The 25,863-nt window shown below is 39.6% G+C and overlaps 1 protein-coding gene across 1 annotated transcript in view; it reads left to right on the top strand.

Annotated features, from left to right (window-relative positions):
* The window catches only part of Cry1 (cryptochrome circadian clock 1), a gene marked incomplete at its 5' end in the record, with an annotated part of 63,438 nt that overhangs the window by 23,100 nt on the left and 14,475 nt on the right, over positions 1-25,863 (top strand). Inside the window, 1 exon segment of the mRNA XM_005374636.2 lies at positions 23,084-23,192. Within this exon segment, the coding sequence (XP_005374693.1) occupies positions 23,084-23,192 (109 nt within the window).

The following is a 25,863-nucleotide window of genomic DNA, read 5'->3' as shown; positions in this document are numbered from 1 at the left end:
TCCCTCTCGGAATCATACTATAAAAAAAACGTACTCGTGAGTTTTTGAAATGAAGTATAAGATTAAAACATTTCTTCACACACTGATGTTCCTGTGACTGCTGGTGGCTTCCTTAAGTGGTACATCTTAAGGATGTTAGTTTCTTGGACAGAGCCAAAATGAATTTTAATATTGAAGACGATAGAATTTCAAAGCTAGAACTGATGGTCACGTTTGACTGTTTCCCAGCATTTGATAGTTATGATCACTTGTTTAAATAAAATAATTAATGACATGCTAGAATATACCAACAAAAACGTAAAAAAAATTTTTTTGAGTCAGGGTCTCACTATGTAGTCCAGGCTGGCCTTGAACTCACTTATGTAGCCCAGCCTGGCCTCCAACTCACAGTGATTCCCTTACCTCAAGCTCCTGAGTGCTGGGTTTACAGGTGGCTTGAAGGAATATTTTCCAAGTCTAAGTGCAACTAAAGAAATATATGGTTCATTGAATTAGGCTATTGCTAAGTAAGGTAAAGAGATTACAGGTATCTTGTAAGCCATTACAGGTGGCTTGAAGAAGGTGCAGCCATTACAGGTGGCTTGAAGAAATATTTTCCAAGTCTAAATGCAGCTAAAGACTATATGGTTCATTGAATTAGGCTTTGAGTGCTTACACTAATTACCTATTGCTAAGTAAGGTAAAGAGATCTTGGCAAAATATTACAGTAGGAAACTACCATTATAGTTATTAATTAAAATGCTTACCTTTCATAGATTATTCTACTCACTTGAATTTAGTGGCCCATATCTTTGCTAATTAGTCATTAAAGTTGTACTTCAATGAACTTTTTACTTAAAAGTTTAACAAGATATAGAAAACTTAGCAGGCACAGTTTTAAGACTGCTTGAATCTGTCCCAGGTTGCAATCCTAATTAATCCTCAAATACATGTAATTTTCTTTGTTCTTGGAAAAGAAAAAAAAAATAACTGATAAGTTTAAAGGTCGTAGGTTATAGTCAGTCAGATCAGACTTGTGTTGAATGCTCAGTTTCATCATTTACCCATCAACGTGTCATATGCGTGGGATTATTTAATTTTTCCAAGATTGTTCTTTATTCAGTGGAGATGTTACTACTTCATCCATTTTGTGCTACTGTATCAGAGTAGTACAGACTGTAATTCTCGATGCTTAGAAATTTATTTGCCTCATGGTTCTGGAGGCTGAAGTCCCAGGTGGAGGGGCCGCATGTGGCATGGCCTTCCTGCTACATCATACATGGCAGAAGGACAGACAGACACAGGCAAGCACTAGCACACCGGAGGGTTCCACTTGTCCTTTCATAAGATGGCTCCCCCGGGGTCGGCACGAATCCCTTCTGAGGGCAGTGTTTTCGTGTCAGTGCGCTCTTACAGCTCTCACCTCTTAGCACAGTTGCTCTGGGGGGTGTGTTTCTAGCTTCTGGGGGCTTAGTCGAGCATATCATATAGTTGTTGAAGGGTTAAGTAAGATAAAGAAAAGTACTTAGCACTGTGGACTATGTCTGGGAAATGATGCTCAGTAAAAGTAAGTATATTTCTTATATTATCAATGCATGTAAGTTAATAGTATTTTATTCTTTATGTTACATGAAATAAACAATAAGGAATTGGTAAATCTGGTCCATATTAAACTTGATCTCCTAGATTATCTTCGAATGTACCAAAATATTTATTATAAATATTAGTTTATAACTTTCTATTAGTTATAGACCAAGACTGACAGGCTGACAGATTTTGTTTGGATCTTATAACAGAATTGTAGTCAACTAGTCTGTTGGTCTTTTTCGTTTGATTTGTTTCCAGGCTCTGTATTCGAGAGTACTTCTAAACCTAAATGCACACTTAACCTCTGTGGAATCACCTTTTTTCAACCTGAGTTTCAGCTGTTTGGTATAATTCTAAATTATATCATTGTGAAAGCATTGTTACTGTTTTTGTCATATATATATATCTCATCTGGTTTGATATTGTGTATTTTCTTCAATATCTAGATTAGAGAAATTAAAATTTTAGAGCTATAAATGACTGATTTTTCAAACTGCTGCTCATGTCCCATTTTTGGAATTGCAATTTTGTGGACTTCAGCCTACTGTCTTAGTTACTTTTCTCATTGCTAAGACAAAATACTTGACACCCAAAGTTAAAGGAGGAGAGGTTTATTTTGTGTCACAATTTGTAGAGGTTTCAGTTCATCGATGGCTGGCTCCGAGGAGGGTGGAATGGCAGAGGAGAAACAGTCTATGGCAGGTAGAAGGTAGCAAACTACAAGTGACAACAGCAGTGACAACAGCAGTGCTCTTTCTGTCCCTTATATTCATTCCAAGGTGGGGTACCCTGAATTCTAGTATTGCACCATGAATCAATCCCAGCATCATGTCCTTATTCATCTCAGCCTCACACACTTTAGATCCAGCCACCTCTGAAAAAGCCTCACCTATGACCACATGAGGATTTGGAGGGACATGTAGACATAGGCGATAACACCTACCTTAGGCATAGTTCTTTTTTTTTTTTGATACTGAGAATTAAACTTACAACCTCACACTTGCCAGGCAGGCACTATGCCACTGAGCTAAATCCCTGGCCAATACCTACCTTAAATATAGTGAAATGCACTAGAAAATGTCAGGGAGCATTAGGTTGTAAAGGCAACTTACTTTATTTTACTTCCACAAATACATATATATGTGTGGTAGTACTGGATCATTATTCTTACTATGAATTACTCTCAAAAAGTTTGGAAGTCACTGATTTAGTCTGCTTATCATACAGGGAAATAGGTCAAGATTAAATTCCATTCCCCAGACCATGGCTGTGCTTAACAGTGTTTTAATATAAAACATTGATTGTATTCCGCATCCTAGCTTCTCTGTGTAATTGAAGTACTGATGGAGTTGTCAACAGATGCACAGGTATGGAAAGCCTCCTGGTATGTTTAATATTAGAGTTCTCATTCCAGGTAAACATTTACTGTGTATACAGCTCGTAGTCACGAATATTATCAGTAGTTCCTAGTTTTCTGTCTTCTTCACCAAACACATCATCATTACATTTGCCATACATTTATCAGTCTAATAGTCTCGTCAGAGCATTAAGTGAGAATATTTTGATAGGGCTTTTTTAGTGCCTGTCTTTTTGTTTTGTTTTGATACTAGGAATTGAACCCAAGGCGTCATGCACACTGAGGTGTGTTCTACCACTGAGCTATGCCCCAGCCCTGTTTGCTGTAGGAACAAGCTTTGAGTTTTCGGTATTTCTAAACTTTATGTCTAGTAATTCGTAGCTGTGTTGTTTCCCTGGAATGAGGATGCAAACTTACTAGCTTACAGCAACTGGAAGCTTTCCTACTCACACTCCCCTTTAAAACTCAGACACATTTTCTTCGTCTCCAGTCTCTCGTCCAGGAACTCAGTCATCGTGTCTGTGGTAGTCTGTGTCTCTTGCCCAGTTGTGTATGTCCTGGGCGTCTGTTCCCTTTGGGTTTGCACATCCTGTTTAAAGTTTGTGGTTAGGGTGTGTGTGTGTGCCCGCGCGCGTGTGTACCAGGGACAAGTAGAAGAGAACATTCATTCTGTGTTGTCATTCATTAGTATTATTCTGAGTTAGTGGCTGAAACTCCTTGATAATTTTCCTGTCCTGAGCATTACTTTTAAAAGGGGTGGCAGTGTCATCTTTAGCATTTTTAATGACTTCATTTTAACATTCCTGATACGTAAAGATTTTTGTTCGCTTTTCCAGTGCTACCTGGTTATGTGCTAGTCCTCTGATCTTTAAAACTTGGACTTAATAGAAAACTCCAGTAAGACAAAGAGGCCTCCTTTCATTTCCCCATGCCCGAGCATGGTATTCTTTCTCATTCTCATTCTCATTCATAATAGTATATGCAGCACTTTACCTTTAAAACTCCTGTGTTAAACATTGCTTCCTGATTTGCCTACCCATCAGCCTTAGTCTGTTTGTATCACTATAACAAAATACGAGAGGCTGGGTACTCCATAAAAAACTTTATTTTGGATCATGATTCTGGGGGCTAGAAGGTCCAAACAACATGGTGTCTTTGCCCCCTCCCCCCAGTATGATGGAAGAGTGGAAAGGGAAGCAGCCACATGTAGAAGGGGCCAAGCATGTGGGACAGCCTTGCTGCTGACGTCCGCTGTCTGAGAACTGAGGTCTTGAAGCAGCACTCATCCTTTCCAGGGTATTACCACAAGACCCAGTCACCTTACGGCAGACCCCGCCTCTTAAAGACCTACTGCCTCTTCACACCGTGGGACTGGAGATCAGCTTCCAGCAGCACACCTTTGAGAACGTACTCAGACCACACCCAAGCTGGGGTACTGTCCTGTATCAGTTACAGCTTAGGCCTACTGTGCGATAAGTACTTCTAAAATCTTACTGCTTGGCATGTATTGGGTTTCATACCATTTTCATTCTTGTCCAGTCTGTTCATATTTTCATCTTATCTACAGAGGTGTCACTGCTGTATAATACTGTTTTTGCCAATAAGTTGTGGCGCTTATATAATTCTTTCCTGTGCCCTCTTGTAAGCACTTGGAAGGCACCTAAAGCAGTGACTTTCTTTCCTCATTATTTTTTCTTACATACCTGAAAATCATCTATAGTCATGAACTTTAGCCTAAAACATGAAATTTAACAGTTTCTTTAGTGACATCTTTCAAAGGCAGACTTTTATCTTCTATCAAAATGTGTCTGTGTATTTGTCTCAATTTGTGAAAGATATTTTGACGAGTATAGAATTTGGGTTGCTGGGTTACTGGTTTCCAGCTTATTAAAAGTATTCTGCTGTCTTCTGGTTTCCATTGTTACTGTTCCGAACCGTTGCTCCTTTGAGGGTGCTCTGTCATCTGTCCCTGCTGCACAGTTGCTTTAAACGTTTTCCTGTTATCTTTAAAGAATTATTTGTGGGGATTTCCTGAAGCTAGGGTAACAGTGCTTTTCTCCAAAGGAAATTTGAAGTTGCTTTTTAGTTGTATTAGAGTTACTCCTAGGCTAGGGAACCTTAAAAGTATAGTTTGAGGTTCCTTGCACCACCCTGGTGATTTAAATCTGAGCTACAAATCTACCCAAGGGCAGGTCAGTGCTATATAGCCTATAGATGATGCTTTTCTGTTTAATTTTCCCTCCTTTCCTGCCTAGTACCAAAGCAACCTCTCCACAAGATGTGGAGGACCTTAATTGTTCTTTGATTGCCCCTTCGCTAAGAATCTGTTTTATTCTGGGCTTAATGTTTGAGGTTGTTTTTTACACTTTCTTTCATGAGTTGTGAGCTTACTCTGTTCCCTCTTGTGTCACAAAGCCATCAGAACCACTGTTTGCACAAGTGCCTGCCTGGCAAATGCAAGGCCTGAGTTCGATTCCTGGTACCAAAAAAAAAAAAAAACACTGTTTGCGTTGTCTGGGTTTAGCAAATACTGTTAGGATGAAAGCCGATTGTATGTTCTATTTAGTGTTTGGTTTGGTAATTCTTGGTTGTGTCACCTCTTGACTGTTTTGAGGAAGGTGTTTCATACATGTTAATCAGTACTTTTTATTTCTGGTTTAGTGGGAAATTGGTTTAAATAGCCTAGGTTATTATTTAAAATTAAAATCCATTTAACCTTGTGTGTGTGTCTGATCTACATATATATAGCATCTATGGTCATCCCATTTTGTTTTTATTTTTTCTTATATATGTCTTCTCCCTTTTTGTTCTGTTGAATTTCACTAGAGGTTGGTCAACTGTCTTTTCAGAAAACCAATCTTTAGATTTTTTCCTATGGTAATTTGTTTTTTACCACAATGTCTCCTATTATTTTTATTCCTTTTTATCATTCTAAGTTAATAAAATAGCTATTAACAAAATAGCTTACTAAATGTAGTAGGCTAAGTCTATTGATTTTTAACATTCTCATATTCTAATATAATAATTTTGTCCCTTTATTAGATGATACATATACTCTAAGTAACCGTCTTCTAATGTATTTATTTATTTTTGTTTCTAAATAGTGAAAATACCTTGTTTTAAAAGGCCAGTGTTTATTTAACCACGTATTTACCACTTTCTGTGTTTATTTCTCCTAGCGTCTCAGACCTTTGTAATACCTTTTAGAACTCACTACCGTGAAGGCCTGCTAATGGCCAACTCTCCCATGTTTTCTTTGAAGATACCATCTTTGTTTACACTGGGTGTAAAATTCTAGGGTGACATTTATTTTCTTCCAGTATATTGGAAGTCTGTATTCAGCTGCCACTCCCACTATTAACTTTTTAAGGACAGTATATTATTTCTCCTTTGTCTAAATTTAACCTTTTTTTTCTCTGACATACTTGCATTCTTTTCAGTGACAAATCCAGGACTGAGTTTCTCTTACTGCTTGTGAATTTGTAAGTTTCTTGAATCTATGTTGGTGTCTTTTCAGTTCAGAACAGTTTTAGTTGTTGCTTATTCACATAATTTTCTGACCTCATTCTCTTCCTTTTGAAAGTAACGTCGTATGTATGTCAGATGTTTTCACTATATTCTTTCATGTCTTTATATTTTCTTTGACTCTACGTTCATTTTGTAAAATTTCCTTATGTCAACTTTCTTTTTTAATTTAAAAAAAATTTTTAAGTGACATAGAGTAATCATATATATTGTTAGGACAGTGCGATGTTTTGATACCTGTTTACATTACCCTAAACATTTATCACATTTCCTTATGTTAGGAACCATCAAACCCCTCTCTCGTAGTTCTTTTTAAAATGTATAGTAAATTGTTGTGTCTGGTCAGTCATACTGCTGTTACTGAACACTAGAACACATTCTGTCTCGCTGTTCTCTTGGTCCGTGCTTCCCGCCTCCCTCTAACCCCCTGCTTGCTTCCTTCTTGCCTCTCCAATGATCACTCTTCTACTCTTAGCTTCTGTAAGACCAGCTTGCTAGCTTGCCCATAAGAATAAGCACATGTCAGTGTCAGGCCCATGCGTGGTGGCGCAGAGGGCAGGGTTCGCTTCTTTTTATGGCTAATAGAAACTATTGTGTGTGTATGAAAGCATTGTGTATGTATGCTGCATGTTCTTTGTCTACTCACCGTGACAGGTGCCTCAGTTGGTCTTATGTCTTAGCTGTTGTGAATAGTGCTGCTATAAGCAGGGGAGTGCAAGTACCACTCTGCTGTACCAACTTTGTGTCCTTACTGTACGCTCTGTGGGAGAATAGCTGCATCATATACTGCTGACTTTCATTTTCTGAGGAACCTGTGCTAACTCTTATTTCCAGCACTGCTGTATGGCTTCACCTTTCTCTATATCTTTGATAGCATTTTTAAATAATAGCCATCCTTTGAGAATATCTCATTGGAGTTTTGCTTTTTATTTTTCTAATGAAAAATAAGTACAGTATTTTTATTGTGCCATTTCCCATCATTTTTGGATTGTTACAGTTTTTAATGTTCGTTTAGAGGTAAGAAATCACCATATATACTTAATTTCTTAAAGTCTAAAATTAACTAGTAGTTTTACTTCTTCTACTACAACAGAGACTTTAGAATATATTGACTCCATTTAACTCTGGCCCATCTTTACCATAATTGATTCTCTTTGTATCACTGTTGCTGTGAGTGGAATGTCCCCTCCAAAACTCATGTTGAAATTTAATTGCCTTTATAACAGTATGAAGTGCCATCTTTAAGACATAATAGGTCATGACCGTCCCTCTCATTCATGAATGAATTAAGGCTGTTGGGGTTAGGTTGGGAGGGGCCTCCTCATGAAAGGATGGATTTGGTCCAGTTTTTCTGTCTCCCGTGTGTGCTCATGTGCCATTCAGCCGAGTTACAGTTGCCATTCACCAGATCACTCCCAGTCTTGGACTTCCCAGTCTCCAGAACCACGACCCAAATGAACTTCAGTTCTTTATAATTTACTTAGTTTGTAGGGTTTTATAATAAAGTGGGTGCTTTTTAAAGGTAGAGCTGAGATATGCCATTGTTGTAGATGCAGGTCTTTTTTATTTTCTTTTTTCTTTTTCTTTTTTTTGTCTTGTTGAGATAGGGTCTTGCTATACAGTTTAGGCCGGCCTTGAACTCACTTTATAGCCCAGGCTGGTCTAGAACCCTCAACGATCCTCCTGCCTCAGCCTCCTGCGAGTACTAGGATTACAGGCATGCGCCACCATGCCTGGCAAACTTCCAAGTTTTGTTTAGTTTTGTTTTGTTTTTGGTACTGGGAATTGAACTCAGGACCTTGTGCTTGCCACTTATGCCACTGAGCTGTATCCCCAGCCCTGAAGGTCTTGAAAGAAGAGAGAGGTCAAGGTTGCTGAGGTAGAGCTCACCACTGTCTAGTTTGCATCTCCAAGGGAGCTCTGAGATATTTCACTTCTCTGCTCCCTTTCAGTCTCACAAGGCTGTGTAACTGGTTGTGGCCAATGAATTGTGTAAGGAGGTTCTTTCGTGGCTGAGGCTGTGTAAGGCCCCCGTATTCCCCAGCTGTGGAGGGGCCTTGTGTTGAAACTCTAGAGCCACAGGATCAACTGCCTGGGATGATGAAGTCACCCCTTAGAGGATAAGTTCCTGGAACTGCAGTGAGCTCAGCACAAAGACGGTAAAAAGTTGTTCTGTCAAGCCGTCATTTGGGGTTGTTACTGAGCATAAGCCTGTCCTCCTCTGACCGGACAGGTAAAACTTCAGCCTGAGGAATGAAAGGGTAGAATGACCTTAGCTGGAATTGGGAGACTTGGGAGCACAAGGTCTGAGGTAACCTTTAAAGAGAGGCGTTCGAATGGGCAGTAGGGTGTCTAAATCCTCCTGTGACCACGCTGGTTTGGATCTGGGTGTACCCCAGTGGCCCACGTGTTTAGGACTTGGTCCCAGCCCACTTTGCTGTTTGGAGGCGAGGGCCTCGTAGGAGGTCTTTGGGCGAGGGAGCAGGCACTGGAGCAGGTGATGATGCCTGGGTCCCTCCCAGAGCCTTCCCCTCTCCCTCCCTTCTGGTCCTGGTCCTCGCAGACTTTAGTCATGACGTGCTGCCTAGCACAGGACTGACTGAGCATGGCCTGAGGACTGCAGAACTTGGGCCAAAGTAACTCTTCTCTCCATAAAAGTTGATTTATGTCAGATATTTGTTGTGGTGAGAGAGTACTGCCTAACAAGCTATGTAAAATTATACCCTACATGTCCTTCTGCACTTCAGTTCTCTCCATGGAAATGATTACCATTGAGATATATGGTGGTTCAGGAGCTTGAGATTAAAGCCAGGCTCACTGATTGCAATATCCTGGTTTTGCCACTTTACTATTCATGTATCCCTGGAAAAGTTTCTTACCTTTATGTGCCCCCATTTCCTCAATTGGAAATACCTACATCAAAGAGTCACTGAGAAGGTACATGTAGAGTGCTTAGAACAGTACCTGATATACTCTGGAGATGTGTGCCATTGTCATCGCCATCGTGTCAGCTAATGTGCAAACTTTGTGACACTAGGTACTGAAGTTTGTTCTTCTTTTATTCCCAGAGTCTGCAACCATGCTTGACATGTAATAGTCTTTCAGTAAATTTTTGATAGAGAAGTGGATGGTTGTATTGTGTAGCTGTCACTCTTTGAATGAGGTCAAAGCCGGACATGGTGGTGCACGCCTGTAATCCCAGCGCTCAGGAGGCTGAGGCAAGAGGATCATTGCAAGTTTGAGACCAGCCTGGGGTACAAAGTGAGCTCAAGGCCGGCCTGAACTGCATGGTGAGATGTTGTCTCAAAAAGACAAAAAAAAAATTCAGTGAGGTCAGTGTGGGAAAGATAGTATTTGCCAAATCTCAAACAGACCTGCGTGGTTACAGATACTGAGTTACAGATTTTTAAAAAGTAGAATAAAGCCAGGAGTGGTGGTGTACACCTGTAATCCCTGCACTCTGGAAGGCAATAGGATCGAAGTTGTAGCCCATTCTGGGCAGCTTAGCAAGCTGTCTCAAAATAATAGAAAAGGGCTGGGAAGATGACTCAGAGGAAGGCATGGGGTTCAATCTCTAGTACCACCAAAAAAAAAATTCAGTATTTTTACTCTTTTTTCTGAAAGGTGGAAATTTGAAATAAGACTGTTAGACTACAGAGAAGCATTATACATAGATCTGGGACAGCATGTTTTTGAATACATTTTAGACAGATGTTATTTGGCTGTATGTAAATCCTTTAAAGCCTAGAACTGTCTCATACTTGATTTGGACTAACCTGGTGAAGTCATAATGCAGTGCTTTCTAAAATTAGACAGGAATAAGATCTCTAGACTAAAAATAGCTCCATGCTTTTTGATATCAGAGTCATAAATTATATTAGTGTAAACTGACTCCCAAAACTAAGTGATTTTAATCTTTTGAAACTCCTAGCCAGGTGTGGTGGCGCACGCCTGTAATCCCAGCACTTGGGAGGCTGAGGCAGGATTGTCGTTGCAAGTTCAAGACCAGCCTGGGCCGTAAAATGAGCTCAAAGACAGCCTGAACTGCATAGCAAGACCCTGTCTCAAAAAGACAAAAAAAAAATAAAATAAAAGATAAAAAAGAAACTCTTACTAAATCTAATCAGTTTCTTCTGTGAATTTCTTTTTTCTATATGGATTAAGTTGATATGCCTATCTCTAAATAATCACAATTTAGTTTCTTCCCGTACTGCCCTTGTATCTTTTAGTTCTTGCTCTTCTGTTGTAACACTTGCTAGGCATAGTAACACCAGATGGAATGGAGAAGTGAGAAACTCACGTGCCCATCGTCTTCCCCATCCTGAAAGAACTGCTTTCAACATTTCACCATAAATATGTTTTCTGTGGGTAACTCTGTGGGGTCTGTTTTTCAGATTGAGAAAATTACTTCCCATCCCAGTTTGTTGAAACTAAGTGGAGACTGAGTTTTTGTTGCTACTCTCTGCTTCTCTTCAATCCGTCATATAATTTTTCCTCTTTATTTTTTTTAATGTAGCACACTGAGAGGAGTGGAAAGTGCTTTAATTGGTCATTTTAATGTTTTAATGTAGGTAACAAATTTTTATTGTTTTTTTGCAGTACTAAAGATTGAACCCAGGGCCTTAACACTGAGCTACATTCTCAGCCTTTTTTTATTTTGAGACAGGGTCTCACAAAGTCATTAAATTGTCCAGGGGAGACTCAAATTTATAATCTTTCTGCCTCAGGGTCCTAGAACACTAGGATTACAGGTGTGTGCCACCGTGCTTAATTAGTAACTAATTTTTAACTAGTGTTAAGGATAAGTCTCAAAACCAGCCTGTGTTTTTATATATAATGTTGGATTTGACTTGCTAATGTGACATGCTTGTGAATGATACTAGTTGGTAGTTTTGCTGCCATATTGATTTGGTGTCAAGGTAAATCTAACTTTACAAGATGGATTGAGTAGCCTTCGTCTTTTTTTTAGTCTCTGTGTGAGTTAAGAATCCTCTGTATAACAGGGTGCTGTGGTGCATAACCATAATCCCTGAGGCAAGAGAATTAGAAGTTGGAGCTTGGCCTAGACAGTTCAGACCCTGTCTCAAAAAGGGATGGGGGAGGCCCTGGGGATGCAGCTCAGTGGAAAACTCAGTCCCCAGTACCATGCTAAAAATAAAAATCCTCTTTTAAATTAGAATTATCTATTCCTTGAATGTTTGCTGAAATTCATCCATAAAGCTTACTGGCTCTTATGTTTTTATTGTAAGATTTTTAACTGTTGATTCAATGTCTTTAATAACTATTAAAACCATTGTATTCTTTTGCTCTTGAGTCCAGTTTGGTAAATTTTAAATTTTCTCATGAATCAGTTTTAGCAAGGAATTTATTTCATCCAAGCTTTCAGATTTATTTGCATAAAATTGTTAATATTATCTTCTGTTTAATCCCAAAGGTACCTAGATTATATCCCCTTTCATTAATTTTTGTTTTTTTGTGAAAGGGTCTCACTGGGTATTTCAAGGGCCATTGAACTCACTATGTAGCCCAGGCTGGCGTTGAACTTGCGGCAGTCCTCCTGCCTCAGCCTTCTGAATGCTGGGATTACAGGCATGCACCACCAGCTTGGCATCCCTTTTTACTCTTATTATTTTATATTTTGTCTTCTCCTCCTAGGTTATAAATTAGTGTACTGTTTCTACTAATTTCTGATCTTTATTTTTTTTTCTACTTTTTTAGGATTTTTCTGCTGTTTTTCTTAGTTCCAAGTCTTCTTTTTTAGTCAGTATTTTAGTAATGTAGTGTCTTCTTAGCACCTGCTGTGGTTCAGGTATTACCTGGGGCCATGACCAAGAGCTCGGTCCACAGGTGGTGTTGTAGGAGCCAGTGAAGCTTTTGAAGCAGGGGGTTGGGGGGCTTGGTCCCCAAAGACATCACCTCAGAAGGGACTGGGATCTTCCTTCACTCACCCTGCCTTGATTTCTGGCTCAGGTAGGAGCCTCACTCCAATATGCACACTTCCACGGCCACTCTGAGCCCTCAGCTAGCCCCAGACTGAAGGAGGACATTGTCCAGTCTTGTTTTGTTACTGGCGAGTGTGCTTTGTTTCTGTCTGGAATGCTAGGGTTGGACCCAGGGCCTTGCACATGCCAGGCAAAACCTCCAGCAGGCTGGTACTCTAACCTCTGAAACTGAACTGCTGACACCACTTTGCTCTGTGAAGTTAGTTGCCTCAGATGTTTCAGGGTGGTAACATAAGGGGCAGCTGAGCACTGCAGGAAGCATCAGCTGTCTTGGGTGTGTTCTCTTGAGGATCGCATCCCTGCCTGTAGCTCTGCCCATGTCTGTGCTGCATTCAAGTCTCTCCACCACACTGTACACCCTCTGCCCTGTGTCTTTCTCTTTTCATCTCACTTGGGATTTGTGGGCTTCTGGAGTTAGTATTGCTCAGCATTTCTGGAAAATTCTCCATCTTTTCACATCTCTCATTCAGCAACTCAGATTAAGTTCTTAATTATTTTGTGATTGATTGATTTTGGGTGACACTTTGAAGCATGGATTGAAGTTGAGAATCCAGAGATGCGTGTGTGTGTGTGTGTGTGTGTGTGTGTGTGTGTCTGTTGGTGTAAGATTTCTTTTAATAGTTATCTCGGGTCATAACAAACATGGGATTACTTGAAGTGCAATGTTATGCTTAAGGTGTTCAGGACCACATAAATTCCTGAGTCATCATTAAGATTATGTCTTCATGAGATTGCTTTAATAAAAATTGCTTCTGAATGACTTCAGATTGGTAGAAAATGTCCAAAGGTAACACAGAGAGAGCTGCTGTAGTCTGTGTTCCCAGTTTCCCTCATGTTAGCCTCCTGTGGTCCATGGTGCTTCCATCAGAATCGTACTAATTTAACTCCCGCACACCGTGCAGGTTTCTGCTCGTCTCACTCTTCTACCCCAGAATCTCACTCAGGGCACCACAGTGCATCTAGTTGTAGATTTCCTCTGTGACTGTTTCTCGGGCTTTCTTTGTTTTTATGACTTTCATGATTTTGAATGTTTTCATATGTTTAGTAGAATTACCGTAAAGTTTGGTTTTGTCTGATTTTTCTTTCATCATGCTGTTCATCATAATCAGGTTAGCACTGGTGATGTGTGCTCTGTTCATGGGATTTACCGTGACCATGCCAAGCTCCTGCATTGCACAGTTACTGTTTTACCCTGTTTATGCAGAAGTAGACATTATTTTCTTTAAACCCAGGCCGGGTAGAGGAAGGCAGGTTTCCTTGTCTTACCTTGTGACCTAAGATTCATGCTTATTTATAGTTGAAGTGTGGGGCAGGCTTTTCGAAGCCAGGCTTTGGATCGAGGTCTGTTACTTGCTTCCTTGCTTTGAGAGGAGCTTGGGCTTTATCTTCTGTCTTCACCTGGATTAGACTCCAGGTTTCCAGGACTCTCTGGAAGACCCCAGGGCTCAAGGTGACTTTAGCACCCTGCCCATCTCTCAAGCTTTCTTACTGTTGGGGCGGCCTAGTAAATTATTTTAAGAAGTGGCGTTGTTTGTCAGCCTGTTTCTGTCTGGGTTTCTTAATCCTGTGTTCTGACAACAGAAGCTGATAACAGGTTTTGTTTGGCATTGGTTTTGGACACACTTGGAACTGTGAACCACTGAACAGCTCACTGAGCGTCACTTGGCCAGGGCATCTGTTAATGTGCTGACTGTCCCGAGCATTGCTCGGGCAGGTGTCATTTCAGCCAGTCGTTGTTGTCTTGAATACATTTGATAAAGTTGGGGGTTTTATATTTCCTGTTATCTTAAAATTTTAAAATGTGCAATTTTTAGTCCTGTGTTTAAATACTTGGACTGGTAGCTACGTGCTTGAAATTGGGCTGGGAGTAACACATTTTATTTTAGAAAATATGTACTTACGGCCATTCTGCCAGCCACCCTCTCCTCACCCCCACCCTGCAGTTCTTACACAGTTCCTTGATCTAAGCATACTGCTTTCTCTGCTTTGGGTGCCCTTTCCTGCTTCATTCTCTGGATTACCTATAAATTCCAATAATTCCATCATTCCTTGTACCCTTTCCTTCTATGCACATATGTTGAGGTTTTTTCTTTTCTTTTTCCGGTCAGCCTTTATTTTAGAATCCACCTTTGCCATTTGGATACACACCGCCTGTGTAAATGAAACAGAATCCACAGGAAATGTACACGTTTTAAACAGGAAGATCAGGCAGTGTGAGCTGAGGGTTGGTCACACTGGAGCATTACAGTCCTGTGTCCACGAGAACATTCCTATCTTAGCCCTGAACTCTTACGCGACCAGACGCATGCTTTGTCTCTTGATGACCATCTGCACACACAGTTCTAACAGTGCCATCGGGTTATTCCCGACTCTTGAACTGTGCAGTGTGAAGTTCTCTTTGGCCATCATTAAATTCTGTAACTTTGTTGACATCATGTTGCATTCTGACAGCTGTGCCATCAGGAAAGATGTTTTCTTCTTGGCAGTCAGCAAGTAAGTTTTTAAAAACGTGGGATGCTTTGCGAATTTGCGTGTCATCCTTGAGTAGGGGCCATGCTAGTCTTCTCTGTACCGTTCCAGTTTTAGTATATATGCTGCTGAAGTGAGCACCATTGAGGCTTTTTCTCTGCTGCGTAGTGTGCTCTTCATAATGTAATTCGTCATAGCCATACATGGTAGCACACACTTGTAATTCCAGCACTCTGAGAGGCTGAAGCAGGAATACCCTAAGTGTGAGCCCAGCCTGGGCAACTTAGCAAGACCCAGCTCAAAAATTAAAAAAAGAGAAAAGGTCTGGGAATGTAGCTCAGTGTGAAGATCCACGTTCGGTAGCGTTTGTCTGTGTATATATTTTTCAGCCACGTGGTGTGAATACCAGTGTTAGGTACATGAGTGGTGGATACTGTTACGGTTCATCCTTCCACTGTTCTTCCATAAAAGTTCATGCTTCCTGCCGTCTTAAACTCTGATTGGCTATGTAACCAGCACTTTGACCAATTCAGTATGAGTAGAAGTGCCTTAGCTTGTCTGCAATAGAGTATGAGTGAGAAATAAGCTTTAGTTCTTTCAAAATACAGAGATTTGGGGGCAGTTCATTACTGTGGTGTGACCTTAGCTCTTCCATATTCACTGATGTGCCCACCTCCCATCTTGAGAGTGAAAACTGTATTCTAGTCATCTTCATACCCTTGGAGCTGTCACATTAACTCCCTGACAGGATGTGGTTACATATTCCGTAGGAAAGTGGATGGTTACATATTCTGTAGGAAAGTGGCGTTATATAGTGCAAATAGCACAGGTTTGGAGTCGGACACACGCAGATTAATTCTTTACCTGATTGCTTAGTGGAGCCTGGAAAATGTGCTTGATGGGCTTCTAATCCCATCATTTTTTAAATTCCATCATTTTTTAATCAAGGTACTTGTAGAGTTGCTGGAGATATATGTAAAAAGTACCCCACAAACTAGGCATGCAGAGGATATTCTTTCCCTTTTTCTCCCTTTTCCCGGTTTTCTCCACTATCAAATCAACTTAATTTTCTCCTGCCATCTTTTTTTTTTTTTGTCCTTTTTATTTTTTTATTTTTTTATTTTTTGTCTTTTTTTGAGACAGGGTCTCGCTATGCAGTTCAGGCTGGCCTTGAGCCACTTTGTAGCCTAGGCTGGTCTCTAACTTGGAATGATCCTCCTGCCTCAGCCTCTGTAATGCTGGGATTACAGGTGTGTGCCACTGCCACCACCCCTAGATCATCATTTGTTTATTTACTTGGTTACTTACTGAACTCTCACTGGGTATCAGGAATTATCTGGCTGTGGAAAGTGGTGAACAAGCCTACCAGCCATTCTTCTTCTCTTATCTCCTGCTATTCAGCTTGTGATACCAGGTCCTGACATTTTTGCCTCAATCTCTCCCCTATTTCAGAAAAGGAAGAAAAATCAGAAGTGATTTTCCATACCATATAAATGCTATCCGTTTGTATCTCATACTATGGTATTTTCTCAGATCATGTTCTGTTGTGTTTATACACAGCACGTTCAGGGGACTCTTCTAGGTGTGAAGTTCCCATGAGTGTTGGAACCTCATCAAGAATCTGTGAAGGAAGTTATGTAGTAATAAACAGGATAGCTGTTTCGTGATTGAGCATTTTAGGGATTTTGTGGAGGCATTTTTGGTTGTCACAGTGATTGGAAGAGAATAGTGGAATTAGTATGAAGAGGCCAGAAATGGAACACTTCTCTCAATAGTCAAAGTAGTCTCCCCAAACAAATAATTATCCTGATTCCTGCATAACTTTCAGGTATAAATCAAGGGAATGCTGGGTTTTGTTTAGAACTTTACCAAGTCTTGCTGAACATTTCAGGAAGTCACTTCACCAAAGACAATACCACTCATGTTTGAGTCACCAGAAACACAGTTGGACTAGTCTGTCTGTATAACTGTCAAATTAAAAATTATTCTATAACATCAGACTAATAAATTTTCCTCTGTGATACAAGTACGTTACTTTATGATCCTCTAATTTCTCCCATATATTACAGTTAGAAAATTATATTAATGCCTTAAAGCTTTACATATGAATATGTTTTATATGTAAATCTTATTTTAAGATTTTTTTTGTACCAGGAGTTGAACTCAGGACCTTGCACTTCCCAGGCAGGCACTTGTGCCACTGAGCTATATCCCCAGCCTTAAGGTTTTAAAAAGGTAATGCAAAATATTTGTTATAAAAAGTAACTGTGTTATGGTATAGGAGAAGTCCAGTGCTTTAAATTAATTACAAACCAGAAAAGGAACATACCAAACTTTTTTCAGTTCATAGACACACAAATTATTATTTTAAAAATCTCTAATAAACCATTGCAGACTTTCACTTATGACTGAGAATCTCCTTTTTTCTTTATGACAATATGCAGTATCTAGAACTCTGATTTTGTTCCTAAATTTAACTTTGTTATTTCATGTGGAGGATAGAAGATAAATCTCCTTGTGGGCTTTAGTGATGCTGGTTTATAGTCTTTAAATAAATTCTCTGGGGTCAGTGGTGAATTGTTTGGGTTTAGATAATGTAAGAGCAGTTTTCATTGCTGAGCATATGATAAGATATATTTTAGAAACTAAAGTGCAGAACCAGATGGGTTTATTCTCATACAGTACATGCTAATTCATAACACTTTGCTTTCAGCAGCAGGATTATGTTTTATCTTGCCATTACCTTTTTTAGACTGTTTTAGAGACAGAACTAGAAATACTAGTTATATAAAGCTGTTCTAGCACAGACCAGAAAGTAGGTCATTGTTATGGGAGTATACTAAACCGCCCAGTGGTTGCTATAGCAATGACCTACTTAAGAAACTATTTCTGTTGATTCATGTTGAAATCATCTTTTGGAGGTGGTACAAGAAACCTTATTGCATGCAGCTGGTTTTATAATAGAAATAAGCGGTGATTTCTGGAGGAAAAAATGTTTTTAGTGTTTAAAGAAATACATTTTCTCACCTAACACCTCTTCAGTTTATTTTAAAGTGATATGTATTCAGGGTTGTAATCAAACAACATGAGAACTGTGTCAACGTATACAATTATTAGAAGGATATAATAAGTTGTACTACTGTTTGGCCTATTTAAAACCAATCTGTAGCAGATAGTAGCATTATTAGCTGAGCCTCCAAATGAGTGAGGTTCAAGAAAACAGTATATACATTATATATATATTTTATATATATATATATTATATATATATATATATCATATGCCAAATGGGAGGTCTGAAAGATACATCTCACTGAAATTACTCCCTATATGTAAAGATATTTCTTGGTCTTTTTGAGGCAGTGTCTCGCTATGCTGTTCAGGCTGGTCTTGAGCTCACTTTGTAGCCCAGGCTGGTCTTGAACTCAAAACCATCCTCCTGCCTCAGCCTCTCGAGTGCTGGGATTACAGGCATGCACCACCATGCCTAGCGTTCCCTATATATTTTAATGGAATATGTTTTCATTTCATTCAGTATTGAATGCCTCTTTCATGGCACGTAGCATATGTAAAAGTTGAAGTTGGTATATTCTCTGGAGCACATTGAATTTGGATGCAGAGATTTCTTAGCTGAGAGCAAAACATGAAGGATTAAATTTTGCAGTTTTCAAGTTACATTTTTCATTTAGCACTGAAAAGAAATTGCACCTATCTTTGGGTTGATACTTTCATCCTAGGCTGTTGGAGATTTTGTAGGGTGCTTCCGAGGAAGAATTACGGAGATGAGTTGATTCAGAGGCCTAATTGCTCTGTACCTTTTGTCAATACAAGTGATCCCTCACCTATCTCAGGAATTACATTCCAGAGACCCCCGTGATAGGTGATAATCTGTGAAGTATCGGCGTTATATTCATTTTATTATGGATGTGTATTTTAAGGCTTTATAAACCCTTCACACGCTTATTATAAACCTGTCTCACTCTCTTATTAACCTTTTTCCCTCTTATAAACACTTCGTATGCTCTTAAGCACTTTCTACACTCTTCAACTTACGTAATTTTAACAACATGTAAAATTCTATATGGGCACTGTATTTTTTTTTAAAAGCCCGCAATATAGTGAAGCCACCATAAGTGAACCGCAGTATACCAAGGGGCACTGGTATACATCCATGCTGACACTGGCCTTGTCACTGGTTCAGTCACGTTCAGATGGACTTGTGTGTTCACAGTGAGTCTGTATAGGTGTAGGAATCCCACTCATTGTTTTCTGTTTTCGTGCCTCCTTATTTCCTTATAGAAATATGCATTTTTTTTTTCAAAAATAGAAATTATTCTTAAGGGAAAATAATAGTAGCTTCTGTTTAATCAGTATTTTCCAGGTGCTAGGGATTCTACTAGATGATTTTGTGCTGTTTATAATCCTTTAAACAATCATATAAGACAACCTTACTAGGTTATTTTATCCTATTTCCAATCTTTCCAACAAGTTGTAAAAGGCATATGATAAGATTTGTTTGCCAAATAGAGAAGCCAAGACAGGCTACAGAAAATTGTGTCACATAGGATACAGATATATATGAAGTACAATTTGATAATTTCTCTTGGATTAGGTACAGTATATTCTTTGACAATTCAGAGGATAGACTTTTAGCTGTAAGACAGATTTAGAAGGTTAAGAAGAGGTGGGAATTGACTGGTATTCCAAGCCAGGAAAGAGCACGGAGAAATTCCAGAAGACTGACTGTTGAGGAAAAAAGAGAAATACTTTGGCTTGGTGGGAGGAATAGGGGCTTGGAACCCTAGGTTAGTGGCCAAGAAAATAATTCGTTCTTTGTTATGTAAGGAATGAGTCTTGGAAGACCTTTGTACAGGAAGGCCTGCCTCAGGAAGATGGTAGTGTGTGTTAAAATGGATTACAGGGGACAGAGATTGTTGGTGGACAGGTCTGTTTTGAGACACTGCAGTAAGTAATACAAGCAAGAGATAAGAACTGGAATTATTGTAGCTAAAATAGAAATGGGTTGGCAGGAGGGGCTAACAAGTAACAAGTAACACTTACATAATAGTGCTTACTATGCGCAGACATTGTTCCAAGAACTTCCTGTGTTAATTCATTCTGTTCTCACAAAATACTGATGAATCCTGTTACTGTGCCAGTTTTACAGATGAAATTGAGTAGTACTTTCCAGGACTGACTGAAAGACAGTGTAATTATGGAATGCCTTCGCAGTAGAATACTGTGAAACTGAAAATTTATACCATTGAAAAGATGTTCAGCATATAGTAGTCCAGGTTTACAGTAGAGACTGTGTATCTCATTTTTGTTCTACTTTAGAGGAATATATGCTGATTATAAATGTTAAACTTTTTCAAGTTTGAAAAAAGTTTGTTTTCTACCCCCTCCCCAAGGGTAGATATCATTAATAGCTTGATACATATCCTTCTGGTTATTTTCTTTTGCATATAGAAGCATAAGTAGCTGCAAAGGACAGTGTTACAGTCTTCTCCTCTTATTGATATTTTTACTTAAAATATTTGAGTACAAAGTATATTAAGTGCCTATATTTGAGTCTACTATACCTATGTAATTTTTGTGTGAAATCAGAGATGTAAAATGTCTTATCTGTTTGGGTGTGGTGGTACACACCTGTAATCCCAGCACTCGGGAGACTGAGGCAGGAGGATCATTACAAGCTGAAGACCAGCCTGGGCTACAAAGTGAGCTCAAGGCCAGCCTGAACTGCACAGCGAGACCCCGTCTCAAAAAAAACAAAAACAAAAAAATGTCGTATCTGTGGAGTAAAACCATCAATGTGGAAGAAAATCAGTGACATCTGTGCAAGAAACACTCCATATTTAAATGAAGCTTCTATTCACTGTTTCCTAAAGTGATAAAAAATAATTCCTAGGCTACAGAGCTTTGCATTGTGACACATTACTTCAGTCCTTATTTCCTATTGGAAATTTGTTTGGTTAATGGAGTAAAAATTTACTGCAAAGCATTAAGAATGTTTACTTAGCTTGTGAATAAGAAAGGGAAAATAAAGGGTTAACTGTTAGTTAATCCACACTAAATTGTTCATTTTATGAATTCGTCATGTCCTTGTGCGGTTTTTCTTTTTCCATCTTACCCCTGGTACCACATAGAAACATTTCCCAAAAAGTTGAACGTGAAGAACTCTTGTTACTTACTCCCAGGTTTGGTAAAGAAGGTGAAACTGCTGCTGCACCACAAAGTTGGATTATCTTTGTCTTGGATGACCTCTCAAGGATTTTAGTTTTGTACTATTCCAATTTAAGCAAAGATAAAATTCTAGCCATGCAGCTTCTTAATTTTTGTTCTGTCTAAAAACTCTCTTGCTAAGCAAATATATCAAATTAGATGCTTCGCAACAAACATCAGCAGACATGGCAAGTTATCAGCAGTTGTGGATAACTTTCAGAAGCTCAAGTGCTTGGATGATACCGTGCATCTGACAGCTGTCTTCACCGCACAGTATTTGCACGTTGGGAGTTGGGAGTTGGGGTAAGGATCAGGATCAGGATCAGGTGTGAGAGAGGAAACAGCAAATCAAGACAAAAAGAGGATGTGAAGAAGTATAAATAATATGAAAATAAAAAGGGTTTTCCTCTGTTAGTTTGGAAATCCCATGAGGCTTCCTAAATTGAAATGGTGGAATGTCTTTCACATGCGCATGAGTGCAGACCTGTTACTCTACAAGCTACAGACATGGTGGCTTTGGAGGCGGAAGGTACCCCTTATAGTGGTGTTTGGAAAACAACAGCAAGAATTTTGGTGAAGCGAGATCAGAGTGAGCAAAGAGAATAAAATTAGAAGAGTCCTGTCCAGTAGAACTTTCTGCAGCAATAGAAACGTCTCACATCTGTGCTGTCCACACACTTCACTGTTGAGGCCTTGAAATGTGGGTAGTGTGCGGAGGAACTATATTTTACACGCTCACTGAGATAAATGACTGTGCATGGCCCTTGGCTACCGTGCCGGAGAATGCCTTTCTGGAGGGCATCCTCTCTTTCCTCTTACCCACCCCTCCTCACAAGTGAGACACAGCCCCTCTTCAGTGGAACATGGTCTGTGGAAAAGGCAGGGCCATAGCGAATCTCAAGTGTGAGAACATACAAGAAGCAGAGTAGAGAAGAAATAAGGTATGTTTCTCTGAGCAGCAGAATCTAGGTGAAAACTAAAGCAAGGCTCAGTAAGCTTGTACCTTGCGAGACGGTGGGTTGCCACAGCCGGAGGCATGCAGGAGTGTCCCAGAGCCTGTCCTGTGTGGACGCCAGTCTGCAGCCTGCAGGAAATCTGTAAAAAACATTAATCTCATGTTCTCTACAGTCACATTAATGCCATGTAAGGCAGCATCTATTTATTCCTTTAAAAAGGCCTTCTAATTAGATTAGAAACATGAGAGTGGGTGTTACGATTTCTCTCGTAGGAAATTAGTGTCCCCTGCAAAGTGTTCATGTTCTTAATTATTCACTGTGAGAATCATCGATGGGGTGTTTCCTGTCTTTATTGTTCACAGCACTGGAGTCACTCCCGGGCTGTCCACAGGAGATCAGCACTCTGCACCTGAGCGCTGCCCGCGGCCCCCTTTGCATTATTTCGCAGGTGGTCTTTACATATGAAAAGTCATTTTCATATAGGAAATATCATGTTTAAACAATAAACTCGATTCATTTAATTGCCTTGATTTTTTCAACATAATTTTTATTTTCACAAATTAAATTTTTGCTATCATGTTTTTTTCTGTGTTTTGTTGGCTTTTTGTTTTTAGTGCTGAAGGTTAAATCCAGAGCCTTTGCACTGAGGCGTGTGCCAGCTAATTTTTCATTGTGACACAAGTAAGTTGCCCAGGTTGGGTTTGAGTTTGAGATCTTTTGCCTCGGCCTCCCAGAGCAGTGGGATTATAGCCACCCACTGCCTCTAGTTTAACAGTAACTTTTGTTTAATGAATATTAGTGACTTAATTCAGATCTTCATGAAAATGTTGGGAAACTTATACTATCATTTTTAAAAACCTTGTTTTCTAGGAATGGTAATTTATATATTAGTAAAGATAGGGTTGACATCTCAGATTACACAATAACCTGATTTTGCAGTACTTTATATCTTTTTAAAAATTTTAATATTTTCTTTACCCTAGATTTTTACTTCAGTGTCTTGAGGATCTCGACGCCAATCTACGAAAATTAAATTCTCGCCTATTTGTGATTCGTGGACAGCCAGCAGATGTGTTTCCCCGGCTGTTCAAGGTAATTTGAAGATATAATAATCTTTGTCAAAGAAGATAATATGTTCAGTAAATTGCTAGTTACCTCGCAGAAGCAGCAGCTCCTGCCAGGTTTTTTGTGTCCAGTTAGAAAATTCTTTACCTACACCGGAGTTTGTGTGCGTGTGCTCCTTTGTTGCCCACGTGTTGTGTGTGTTCCTGTGCCTTCCTCTGTGCGTGCACTCGTGTGCTTTGGAGATTGTTCCGTGTTGCTTTTTTAGCGTTCGGAATGGCTCCATGGTATTCCATAGGGCCGATACCCTACAGTTTCCTTAACTCATATTCTGCTGAACACTTTTCCCCCACAGCCCTGCTGTAAACACAGATAATACTGGGGAACAATCAGGCCTGCCAGTTCTCATCTTTCTCACATGTGCTGGTGTATTTGTGGGGTAATTCTTAGAAGAGGACCTTCTGGGTCAAAAGGTTATAACCATTGACATCTTACCAGTAATGCAGAATTGTAGTGTGATAGTTAATTTTTTTAAGCTGGTAGAATCTTTGCAACCCATTGGTTCCCCTTTTTTTCCAGATGGAAAAAAAGTTAGACCTAGACAGACTAAATGAGTTGTTCAAAACGGTGCTATTAATTCAGGAAGTGCTCACACCAGACACTGATTTTACTGCCTATCCTTTTTATGTTTTTCCCTCCCTATTTACTAGAACTTCTAGTAGTGTATCTGCTTTTTTTTTTTGCAGGTGTTTGATTCATATTTTTATAATAGAAGAGTTTCTGTTTCTACTACAGAAAAGAACCAGTCTTTTTGCTGAATAACATCATCAGTGCAGGAATCAAATAAGTATCCCTGGCCTTTCTTTTCTGCCAGTCTCACAGAAGCATTTGCTGTATAGGGTATGGCTAATGTAGCAGCGTTGGCCAGTAAGACTCTCCACTCTTGTAAGTGGGGGTCTAATGTATTCTAGGTGTATGGAAGAGTTCTAAGAAGAAAGTGTATCGAAATAATGAAATAGTTTATCAGTACTTTACGTGTGTGCATGTGTGATTGCTTCACCCCGGTTTCTAAATCCATTTGGTAAATGTGAAATAATAAATCCTAAAGATTTTTTTTAATCTTTTTGAGACAAGGTCTCGATATGCAGTTGAGGCTGGCCTTGGGCTCATGTTGTAGGCCAGGCTCCTCTGGAACTTGCAATGATCTTCCTGCCTCAGCCCGCCCCAGTGCTGGGACTGCAGGTGTGTGCCACCACACCCGACTAATCCTAAGGATTTTGTTTGGTAGAACATAACAAAAATTTTATTTACCTATTTTTGAACAAACTTTTTTCAAGCCAGCTTGTCTTTTGTATTTTTTGTTTTAAAATTTCTCCTAAGCAGAGTAGCACTATTGGCTCAAACTGCCTAATGCGCTTAGATACGTCTTGTCTTGGCAGTTTGGCAGAGGGACTGGTTTTAACAAGGGACAGAAAGTATAGACACGTGAATACGCACATAGGACACTTTATTTTTCCTTCAGCTAAATGCGTTAATCTATATAAAATGCCATTTAGGAAAATTTCCTTGCAGATTTATTTATTTAGAGCCATAGATAGAATTAATTTCTTTTTTATTGAATTAATTTTTTTTTTTTGTTTAGAGATACTGCATACATGTGCTTTTTTAAAAAAGTCTGAAAAGATACACACTTAAAAGCAGGTCTCCCTACCTCTGACCATCGATGTCACCTGCAGCTTCTCTGAGGGAAAAGACTCTTTGGTCAGGCTGTGGCCAGTGCATTCAGTAGGTGTCTGGTTTGACTATTCTAGCGGAGTCCAGAAGGACGGTTTGGTGGTGACTGTCCCGATTCCGCAGTGGAGAGGCATTGGTCTAGACCTGAGAACGTGGTTATTATGTGGTTGGGAGGAGTGGCTGCGGCGGCAGTGCTACTGGCCCCGCCAGTCCTCACCTGTCCTCGGTGTTCCATGTCTTTATTCTGCTTCTGTTGATGGATATAGAAACAGACCAGAGCATCTTCACACGAGTGTACACATGCACGTCTGGCATGCTTAGGAGTTTTTTACCAGATTTTTTCCTAATTCTGACAATACAGGTGACAAAATGGCCCTGTCTCTTAACTTCTTTCTGTCTTTCCTGAAGAAATGCCACTAACCAGGGTAAACTTGAATGGCACTGTGATTATTGGTTTGTTACATAAGTTGCTGTGATGCAGTCAAATCCAGCGTCTTCCACATCTGATGCCAGGCTGACAGGCTGCTGAGACCATGTCCGTTCCAGGTGCTGCAGAAACGCTGGATGAACAGCGTGAAGTGCTCATTTCAGAGAACAAGTACATAGTGAATATATACGTAATATTTTTATTTTAAACAGAATTTTAAAAATTTAAAAATATTAAAAGTTTAAGACTTCTCATCCAAGAAACAGCCATGTGCCTGAAATCTTTACAGATGAGCACAGCAAAGCATGGTAAAATATTTTGTTGAAAACAAAGTAATAAAAGAACTATAAGCCACTGACATTTCGCCATTACATTTATATTATGCTTGTGGAGTAACTTGGGCCTTGCTGTAACTGCGTAACGCATGCGTGGGAGAATGAATGCAGCAGACAGTGACTGATCGCCTGCCGTGTCAAGGCAGTGTCCGAGGTGCGGGAGAGACGACACTGAGGAGAACAGGAAGGTGCCTGCCTTTGTAGA

This window comes from Chinchilla lanigera, unplaced genomic scaffold, assembly GCF_000276665.1.
Source record: "Chinchilla lanigera isolate Chin_1 unplaced genomic scaffold, ChiLan1.0 scaffold00004, whole genome shotgun sequence".
Taxonomy (NCBI): Eukaryota; Metazoa; Chordata; class Mammalia; order Rodentia; family Chinchillidae; genus Chinchilla; species Chinchilla lanigera.
The sequence above is the reverse complement of the archived record's forward strand: the minus strand, read 5'-3'. Positions and strand labels throughout refer to the sequence as shown.